General features: G+C 38.9%; 1 protein-coding gene across 2 annotated transcripts; it reads left to right on the top strand.

The window, feature by feature from the left end:
- The first annotated feature begins 28 nt into the window (after positions 1-28).
- Positions 29-11354, top strand: LOC117146343. 2 transcript variants are annotated; one of them, XM_033312479.1, is made up of 6 exons: positions 29-467; positions 3781-5527; positions 6160-6786; positions 7616-7775; positions 7869-8231; positions 8874-11354. In XM_033312479.1, the coding sequence occupies exons 2-6, from the start codon at positions 3942-3944 to the stop codon at positions 11343-11345; spliced, it is 5208 nt and encodes a 1735-aa protein (XP_033168370.1). In that variant the 5' UTR covers positions 29-467; positions 3781-3941; the 3' UTR covers positions 11346-11354. The 2 variants fall into 2 exon arrangements, with proteins under 2 accessions (XP_033168370.1, XP_033168369.1); XM_033312478.1 differs by having other exon boundaries at positions 3777-5527.

The following is an 11354-nucleotide window of genomic DNA, read 5'->3' as shown; positions in this document are numbered from 1 at the left end:
GACCGAAAAAGCTCCGATAAACTGCAAATAAGTCAGCAAAGCTCCTTTTTCCTAGTCTTTCTATTTGCGGCGTTATTGGTGTTGGTTGCTGTTTGTGGTTCGTCGTGGATGAGCAGCAGAAAGTGGAAAATTATAATAAATCTAATCGAGAATTCTGTTTTGATTCCGATACATCGCGAATTTAAATAATTTAACGACTGAACGTGCAACGGTGCTGTGAGGCAAATTAATAATTTCTGCGGCATACTACTGTTCTTCGGGTGTGTGTGTATTCATACACGACATGTGTGCACATACATATGCCTGCATGTACATTTGAAATTGAAATTATGCAAAATGTGCATCATACTGCGAACGCCAGTTAAGGAGCAGTGCTTCAATTGCTACTTCAATGGAAATATAACTGTTACGTACTGCGTTCGCGATTTTCCCTGTACTTATCCTGTGCCTAAACCGTCGAGCGAAACGTGAGTATATGACCACCTATATACTCGCACATTTTCTACATAAATACAAATACACGCAAACTTATTTTTGTTGGTCGTCTCTCAGTTCTCTCCTCGTTTCTGGTCATTCTCCTTCTCATCTCGCTGCCATCTGCCACATCCACTGTGGAAAGCGAAAACAGAAACAGCATCTCTGTGAACCCACAGAAATACATATATAAAGCAGATATGTAGATGTGTATATATACGTATATATGGATGTGAAAAAACGAGAAGAGTAGCGACTAGTCTTTTATCTTTTATTTTGGTATCGGGTCTGTATTTCGTATCCGTAAATCCGAATCCAAATTGTCGGGACAGCACTGACTAGTGTATAAAGTATAAGTAAAAATAAATTGATACATACACTTATAGATGTATGTGCGCAATACACCCTGTCAGTGTTTTTAATTCGTATTCGTATTTGTATTTTACTAATTTTAAAATATATCACAATGCCCTTGTAGTCCGAACTCCGACTTATTGGGCTCAAAAATGGATAATCCCTTCGAAGCTTCGAAAATCCAAGATTGTTGAGGATACTGCTGCTATATTGTTTTCGTTCCTATTTTCGTACATTTCGTGAACAGGGAGTTTCTAAGAAAAAGTTATGTAAAATTAGTCAGAAAAATAAAAATTGTTGGCCTGCCTTGGTAGCCCCAGCGATTTTCAAAACTGCTTCCATGTGCTCTTTACGAACGCCCATATTTTGTTAACTGAAATATTAGCAGCTAAAAGACAAAGACTCCGCAAATAAGAGTGCTAAAAAAATCGAATTAACATTTTAAAAAATAATATGTTGGGGCTACTGAAGCAAAATTCCATCTCCTTACCGCTATTATATTTGACTAATTTTTCTTTTTTTTTATATTTGACTAATTATTCAGCCATTTTTTAAAGCGTATAAAGTGTACATTTATAAAGTGTATTCCCTCTGAACTAGCGTAATCAAAATGAATTCAACTAATGTTTAATATACATATATAATAATATATAATAATTCGACAGAAAACAAATACGATTTGAAAAATCGTGCCGTTGCAGACGACAAAACACGCGGCAGAAATTTACAATTTAAAGAATAAATGTACTTCCGTTCATAGTGGAATCAAGAAAATTAAGAGTTGGATTGCAGAGCTTGCCACTCCAACGCAACCGCTATTTCAAATTTTTTGAATTTGTTGAACTGCGACCTTTTTAAGTTTGACAGTAGTATATTTTGGTTGGACGACCTTTTTAATAAAATCTTCAGAAATATGCGGACGACCAACGTGAGGACAACCTGGCATTGTCAGATCGACTTGTCTATATATATATATATATACTCGTGTATCCTTTGAAATGCTACATAAATTTCAACGAATCTAGTATACACTTTCTGTCCACAATCTTCACATAACGTAGCTAAATATAAAAATTTAGATAACCATAAAGTATTAATCAAAGCAAGATGGTTTGTGGACGTAGAGTGCACGTGGCAACATCGCTAAACGAACTTGCGCTGCGTCTATGTTCCGGCACCTGTATTATCTCAGCCCTCTATCTTTTATAGTTCCTCACATCTTTCGACATCTCGGACAAGACCTGAACGAATCGTCATTTTTGAAATTTTTGGCACATTGTTCTGGTAGTCGAATTGTTATTGGCAAAATAAATACAAAAGTTAAAAAACAAGAAAAAATTTCGAAATTTTTCGTATGGGCAGTTTTTTGGAAGTTTGTATATTGTTGCTTCTGACTTTGTGATGGTTTTAAACCTTGATGATTTTTAGAAGGCTTCCCTTCACTACAAACAAGGACTGACAATGATGCAACATTTTAGATAAAGTGATCATTCTAATGCTGATCTAAGTCTACCTATGTTAATAATGAATGAACTTTTTGTTTGCAATTTTGGCGACCTTATAAATTCGAGATTTAAATGTTAAACGTTTTCGGTAGGCCGGCTTGTTTTACGTATGGTATACATTATCGACACGCGGGTGAAGAATACACCGAGTTACCACATATTGCCTCTCTTAAAAAAATCTCTTGAACATATACGAACTCACGGCTTGAGCTTTTTTGAGAGTGCGTACTCATTTGGCTGTTGTTTCTGATTTTACTAAACTTTCTGGTACAGTAGTTTAGACTCACACATATGTAAACTCAACAGCGTACGGCCCTATACATACGTACTTGCATACAAATGGTAATGCACACACTCACAGCTTGCTACTGCCATTTTCGCTTCGTTGCATTTTGAGGCTCCGCTAAATATTATGTGTATGCATATTTGTACCATTGGTGTCTCAAAAGTTGATACACAGGCGATTAAAAAGAGTAAGCCAGCATTGTTTTTGTATTTGGGAAGGCTTGCATTAATAATTTTAATTTATTGCCATATATTTTATATATGCCATTCGCAAATAAGCTACACATGAAACTCCATTTATAGTACTAATATTTCAACAAAATAATTTAGAAAAAAGGCTGAATATCTTACCTTTAAAAAGTCCTAAATATAAAAATTCTTTAATTTATCTGGCTTATCGATAGATATTGTTCATAAGTGTGGAAGTGGAAGTGCCCGTGTTGGTCGTTTTGTAGGTGTAAGGAGGGGCATGGCCAAAGTTTTTTTGTGTTTTTATTTCTACCGTTATTCGCGGACAAAAAAAATAAAACCAAGAAATATGGACAGGCGGACGGACAGGGCCAGATCGTCTCGGCTATTGATTCTGATCAGAATTATATAATTACAATACCCGTTAACCCTGCAAATAGCGGGTATAATAATAATATATTTCCAGATTTATGATTTTAGGATATACAAAGGACGATTTTCTTATTAGTCAATTAGTTACCCAGAAAAAGGGTTTATTGCATTCGATGAATAGTCTGAAACAAAGCGAGGCCGCACGAATAAAAAATGCTTTGGATAAATATCAGTATTGGAAAATCTAAACATAGTCATATACCGAGCCGTATAAAGTTTAAATCGCGGAGAGAATAAGACGGTAAATAATGTTTGTGTTCGGCAGATGACGACGATTAATGTAAATGTAAGAAAGGTCTATAAGCATAGGTATGAAGGATTAAATATAGATCAGCATACACACTCCAATTCAATATAACAAAGCTTATTTCAGAAAAGCTTATTTACATTGCAACGTGGTATTCATTGTTGATCGAGCACAAAGACAAGGATGAGTTAAAAGTTGTGAAGTTTTCTTATGAATACTTTAAATTATAATCATTCCTTTATTCTTCTCTTTATTTTATCTAATTAACTGTTTGTGTGATTTATTTTTAGGCAGGCTTATAGCGCATCTGGCACATAACACGGTTCTCAAAAGAATTTTTTCAAACCTAACAAATTGTTAATTTGATCAAATTATCATATTTGATGAGGATGCTACTGGATGTAATTGAAAGCGACCATAGTTTTCTTCCTAAATGGACGGTTAATAAATAGGATATGCAAGAGGAAAGTGGAATCCCTCCACTGTTAAGTAGTTCCTTCACTTACACGCCTACAGTAGCTCCATTAGTCTTAAAAATAGCTCTAATACAAGCAGCTAGATCATTTGCTGACTCTAAGTATACCAATAAAGTTCTGCTTTCTTTAAACTTAGCTTTGTTTGAGCAAGCAATAGTTCAGAAGGCAGTAAAACCTATTTGCACTGTAATGGCATCAGAGGTGGATGCAAGTTCGGGACCAGAAGATGGGACGGTACCAACTTTGATGTCATTAACACCATATATAACTAATGTAGAACATGGCAACAATGAATCAGGCAAGTATGTCTCTGGCCTGCCCAATAATCGCAAACGACAGAAGCTGTCCGTTCTTGAACACAACAGCATTCAGAACAATGATGTGGACAATCCAGAAGTCGAGCCCAATATGGATCCGAAATCAAAAATGTCGGACACCAAGTCAAATAAATATCCTGAAACGGAGAAGCATTTGAATGACAACAGTAAGATCGTCATTGAAGGGACAATATCTGTAGGCAACTCAAAAAGAAAAAGTCCAGAAAAAATATTGCCATATGATAACGACTGTTATATGCCCCCAGAGCAGGCACTGGTCACAAGCGTGGAGTTAGTCGTTCCTGCCCCTCAAACGCCTTCATCGAACACACCGGGCAGGCAATCTGAAGAGCCCAATCTTAGCACTCTAGGCGAATCCTCGACTACACCGTCTTCGACTATTGATAACAAATTGCAATACAGTACGGTTGGTCTGTATAATTCTACTAGTTCCACAAGTATATTAGCAAATGATAAAATCGTTGGTTGTGCAAATGATTCTTCCAATTTGAACTTAAGAATTCCTACTAAGTTAGTAGTAACGACAGCAACAGGTGATATTTTGCTGGATGATCGAAGGGCTTCTTTATGGACGCCTCACCATGACCAATCCGGGCAAGGGCAACAACGCATAGCGACAGCAGCGAGTGACACGAAGCAAGAGCCCATGAATGTAAGCTCGGAGCTGTCTTACCACCATCAGAATCGTCACTCCGAACTTTTGCTACAAATCGAGAAAGAAAGCTCTGGTTCATTTTTACAAGCAAGTCCAATTCCATTGCAGGATAACCATAATAATGCAGCTTCGGGCCAGTTTGGCCAAACAGAAGGGACTTCTAATATCGACAGTCAGTCGCACAATAATTTTTATGCCCAAATGATGCAGCCGCAGCACCTTCTTCATAATCAGCATCAACAAAGCATGCATGAACACAGTCCTCGCCATCAGCAGGCTGCGAGTTATGCTGGCTATATCTCCCATTATCAAAATCCTCCGATGTTTGGTGCCCATCAAAGTGAGCATCATCAACGTCTTAACCAACAGCAGCAACCTCTTCAGCATCTAATGGATTGCCACGGGCATTTACATCAATCGACTCCTATTTCCCAACAACATCAACATCATCTGTCACAGCAAATCCATCAGCACCAACATCAACAGGCACACCAACGATTGCCATTGCGCGAAAACTATCATGATCTTATTATGGATGATTTCCACGAAGAACCCAGTCATGCCTTCAAATTGTAAGTAGTTACACACTTTAAAAAGTATTAACATATTGTCAGGCTGCATGGTATGTCACTACAGAATTTATACAAAATCTGTTATTATTTTTAAATGTCTTATTTTTTTTTGTGTCAGGCCAAGGTTGATGCAGCTTATACAGAAAAATATAAATAGTATTTTGCATTTCTTGCAGCGATGATATAAAGTGGTTAAAATGAAGCTAAGTTCACATTTTTATAAGTGGAGTTTTATGCTCAAAAAGCTAGTAACATTTTGACCACACTTTGAAGGAATCAAATCTGATTACGAAAATAAGTCTTGGTCATTGTAAGTAATAATATGATGACTAGAATTTATTGTTAGGACCTAAAAGGCAGAAGAAATTCGGATATTTGGATACATTCATACGTCAGCCCACGTACAGAACAACCAAGAATACATTGTCTAAACAAGAATGTAACAATTAGGTTTTATAGCATAGGAGAGCTTTTTTAAGATTTAACAAAATCAAATCACAGCTTAAGCACCTGCTCAGTTCAATGAAACTCAATAAAATTTATTAAGTAGTTTTTCAGTTTTAATTATTGTCTAGAAATTAAAAAATGTACTATTTTTCATTTCTTTTAAAAGCTTGTATTTAATTTTGCAGAACCCTCTCTCCAAGCAACACCAAACCTGAAAATCAAGATGATGGTTATGAGACAAGTGCTGGCGACGTTTTAACACCAAATTCTCATAGTTCGTCCACACACTCCATTACTCCTCAGCATCAAATGCAACATTCGAATATCGTGCTCATGACGCAAAACCAGAAGAAGCCTGATGATTTGCAATTGACAAAAGTTACACTCTCCGGGGAAGCTCACACTGACCCCAATGCTTGCTCATCAAACAGTAGTCAAGGACAGGTTCTGGCCTCCCAGTCTCACCTAGAACTGAGTGAGGGCACTCGATGCTCAAGTCATGCCTCTGTTGTCGATCCCTACAGTTTTATGGGTGAGGAGTTGCACATGCATTCACCATCACATCGTCATTTGGATGCTGTCACAACTGGGCCAGGGCGGTATGGGATTTTAGTGTCAAATGATGCTCCCGAATGTCTAAGCAGAGAAATGTATCGACACAGTCAACAAAGTACAACTGTATTGGAACAAACTGATAGCTCTCCGTGCGGCATAAATTTCAAGCCAATGCCAAAAAAAAGAGGCCGCAAAAAGAAGCTAGTAGCTGTTAATGCAGATTCCTCACAAATGACAACGCCAGTAGATCAACAAAAGTAAGTCGATAAGTTATATAACTTTCTTAGCATATACAATACTCGACCACAAGCAACAATATGATTACTTCCCGATTTCATATGGAACTGGTGGTAGTTTCGTAGTTTGATACAGGCTCCGAAAGTACATGTAAAGACGGATCCCCTCCAATTCGATTTACTGACAGGACCAAATTAGACAGCTTAATGCCATATTTTCGCAGGCTGGAGAATTATTTGAAATTTATTTCTACCCGTTACTTTATCTAGAGTAAAATGTTTGATTTCTTGAAAAGTATGTATCAGGTAGAAGTAAACGTTTACTTATAAATTTATTATTAGCTACGATCTTTGTCTACCCGCCACTTGTAGAGTATAAATAGAGAATCCGTCCATCCCGGAAAGCTGTCATGGCAGATGTTCGCACCAACGACTCATCATGCATTGCGGGGTCGACAAATCTGGCTTCAAGGAAGGAGTGCTGTCTGCTGTGGGAATTGAAGGGGTTAATATCCAAGTGTTGTCCTTTTTGTCAAAAGTATTTGCTGTTTGAATTTTCTTATATATAATGATCTGTAGCAGCCTCCATACAAAAGACCAGTGATCTCGGTGTTCAATCTGGGAAACAGTCGCTTTCTTGTTTTCATATCTTGCCCTCTATTTAGCAAAACAAAGAGAATCCGAACTCCAGTGTTTTGACTATATTGTTTTAATTTTGTTTGTAATAATATGGAAGGGATCCACAAAAAACAAAGCATTTCATTACTGTGTCAGCTACGTAATATTATTCCTTTAGATGTTCTGCTTTAAAAAAAGATTAACATATTATTATTATTATTATTATTATTAGGGTATCTGGTGGCAGAGCAGATTGTGAAGATGGTGGTGGCGATCAAGCTGCAAAACCCAAGGAACGCAAAAAACATGACAGATTTAATGGAATGTCCGAGGAGGAAGTGATTAAACGGACAATTCCAGATCATCTATGTGATAACCTTGATATCGTTATAGTGAGTTGTAAATTTCGGGTTTAAAAATACAAAAAAAACACAATTTATATTCAAAGAACAATGTTATTAACTTTTTCCATGTACGCTTTACAGGTCGGGATAAATCCTGGGTTATTTGCAGCATACAAGGGACACCATTACGCAGGTCCAGGCAATCACTTCTGGAAGTGTCTTTACTTAGCGGGGCTTACTCAGGAGCAGATGAGTGCTGATGAAGATCACATGCTGATAAAGCAAGGAATAGGATTTACCAATATGGTTGCTCGAGCCACGAAAGGATCTGCTGACCTTACAAGAAAGGAAATAAAAGAGGGCAGCCGAATTTTGCTTGAAAAACTTCAGAGGTTTCGCCCAAAAGTAGCCGTTTTTAATGGCAAACTAATATTTGAAGTGTTTTCGGGAAAAAAGGAATTTCACTTTGGTCGCCAACCTGATCGTGTTGATGGCACTGACACTGTAAGTATTTCAGCGCTAGTTGCCTAAAATCTGTATAGCGCGAAACCGACAAAAAATTTGTAAGATATGCTTTTAAATTACTTAAATACCATTTATAATAGCTCGCACTATTATTTGTCGATTTAAATTAGTAATGATAGCAGATTCTTTGAAATCATTATACCCGTTACTCGTAGAGTAAAATTGCACCTTTTTAAATTAGCGGTCTGCATTGGGACCCATAGGGGCTGCCATAGAAAAAAGCCTGTTCTTTCCCTGCACACGGACTTCGTTAAAGTTATGGCACTGTCTTCGAATCGTTTTCAGCGCTTTTCTTACAGCTGCAGCAGGAAACTGAATAAGTTGATATCCAGCCGTCGAAGGAAAGCAAAGCCTACGCTGCTCAACTATTTATAGATTGTTTTGATGGTGATGCATAATAATAATAATAAATTTCTTACTGTTATATATTGAGGTTTATTGTTTAAAGATCTAGTTTCCTGTTACATATTTTCTTTGCATTTCTTACATCGTGAAAGCTTCTTGCTGTTTGGGAGCGTTATAGTGACCAAAATGTTTTTGCCATGACTATGCAAGGATTTATATGCATCATGTAGCCGAACTATACAATATTTATGGCTTCCTTTCTTTCTTATATTTCAGTTCATTTGGGTGATGCCCTCATCCTCAGCACGATGCGCACAGTTGCCGCGCGCCGCTGACAAAGTACCGTTTTATGCGGCTCTAAAAAAGTTTCGGGACTTTCTGAACGGACAGATTCCCCATATCGATGAATCAGAGTGTGTGTTTACGGATCAAAGGATCCGGCTATGTAGCGAACAGCAACAGGTGGATATCGTTGGTAAAATTAAGAAAACACATCAATCTTCTCTTGGCGATCATCCATCCAGTTTAACAGTAGTAAGTAACTGTAGTGGTCCAATCGCAGGGGATGCAGAGTGTGGGATTGTCGCCGAGGAGTCAGATCAGGTTCAATCGGAGAAAATGATTCCCGAAATGGATCCCACTGCGCCATCTTCAAGTAATGCAACTGATGCGAAATCGTTTTCCTATGCGACAGAAAATACACCCTTACTCCCAGTGTCTAATCATAATCCTTCAATTAATGAAAGCAATTACTTATCCGTGTTGGGTTCTCAGCAGCCCTTGTCGCAGCAACCACTAGAGAAGAAAAAACGGGGCCGTCCGAAGAAAATAAAAGGACAAGATATTATTGATCATTCCGTCGGTGGAAAAGCTTCATTGGCCGGACAGCATATACCCAGTCATGATTTTAATAATATTCTTAACCTTTCGGTGATGTCTGGCGGTGGCAGCATTGAAACACCAAAAAAGAAGAGAGGCAGACCAAAGAAACTTAAACCCGCAATTGACAACATAATGGCAGTTAAACAACTTCAACACGGTAATAACAATTTAAACACAACAGCAGGATTGTCGGCAAGCTCAATGCATCCAATATCCATGGAGCATATTGCAGCGTCTCCGCAAAGTAGTCATCAAATGCCGCCAAGTTTGTACAATACCCCCCCACCGTCGCACCTTTTGTACACTGCATCAGCATCACCGATGGCCTCTCCTGCCCTTAACTGCAATTATACTCAAGTTCATGGACACGGAACTCCACCGGTAGGGCAAGTGGCTTCTGTTGCTCAGGGCTCGTCACCTGTCATCGATACGCAAAACGACCATCTTCCTCAACAAAAGCATGGAAACCTAGACGGTGGACTAGATATGCGGGATCATCCGCACTTGGGTGAAACACCTCCGCCAAGTTCACCAAATATGTGTTCAACAGTCGACTTCGATCCACCAGACGAACACTCAGGCTCTCAAGTGGGCTCACGGGTGCTAAATAAAGCCGTGGAATTGGATCATCAACACCCTCAAATAATGGATAAGGTCCAGTATGATAGCCCTGTACCTAATACCGAGGCGAACCCAGCTCATCCTCACGAACATTACCAGCAATGGCTTTCGCCTCATCCTCACCAAAGTAATCAACCAGCACAAAAACTGACACATAGGCAACAACATCCACCTATGCACCATTTCCATCTGGAGCAGACGGAAAACTGGCGCTACGAAGAACAGAATTCAAATCCCTATACGGTGATCTCTGCTCACCAGCAGCATTTGAGTCCACGACTTGGAAATCAAACTCATCAGAATTCCTCCCCATCAGGTCATATATCCTCAGATGTTGCTCATAAAAGCTTATGTGGACTCGAATCGCTGGTTGATCAAATACCAGCAATCAGAGAACAAGATTGCAGCAATATACCATTAGCGACAGTAGCGGCAGCTGCGGCTGCTGTGGAAAGTCGTATCTTGAGCTTGCAGCACCAGCATCAACATCCCCTGCAACCACATCAACAACACCAACAAAATCAACAGCAGCAACTAAAGCAATGCAAACAAGAGAACTCGGCGCAGGGAGAATCTTGTAGACCTACAAGTGAGAATAGCAATGTAAGCAATAGCAATTTCTCAGTAAGCAGTCTAGCCGCTTCTGCTTCGTCTGCAAGAACTGACAACGTTGCTATCTATGGTAATGGAGAAACAAAGGGCAACAATGAAAGTAGCCATAATAACAATTGTGACACCAATATTGACTATCCCATTCATAATCAATCGGGTTATCATCATACACCTCATTTGATTGGTAGCGCCCTGGGCACGAATGTTAATAATTCTGAGCCTAATCTTCACACGATTTCCCATCCTCATCCACCTCACTCACATCCGCATTCAATGTATGTGGACCAAGCGCACCACATGGCACATATCTCTTCCGTAAATGTAAATTCAATGTACGGCCCTGCATATGGATCCCATCCACAGCATACTACAGGAGAATACGCAGGAACACATGGTCACTATAGTCTTGGCGGTAGCGTTCAGACTACTGGGCCAACAAGCTCTGCAACTTTACATGTTCCGAGTCCAAATTATCCATTTGGACACCACCCATATGGTCATACGCCACCCCAAGCAAACTACCCAAGCTATACTCATCCACATACTCACCATCATCATAGCCATCCCTCACACCATTTAACCGTGTTTGATCACTTAAAGCCGTCCGACATAAGTGGGTACGGCGGTTTTTGATTAAAAAAA

Source organism: Drosophila mauritiana, chromosome 4 (assembly GCF_004382145.1).
Source record: "Drosophila mauritiana strain mau12 chromosome 4, ASM438214v1, whole genome shotgun sequence".
NCBI classification, from domain to species: domain Eukaryota; kingdom Metazoa; phylum Arthropoda; class Insecta; order Diptera; family Drosophilidae; genus Drosophila; species Drosophila mauritiana.
Note: the sequence above shows the minus strand (reverse complement) of the source record. Positions and strands in the feature narration are given on the sequence as shown.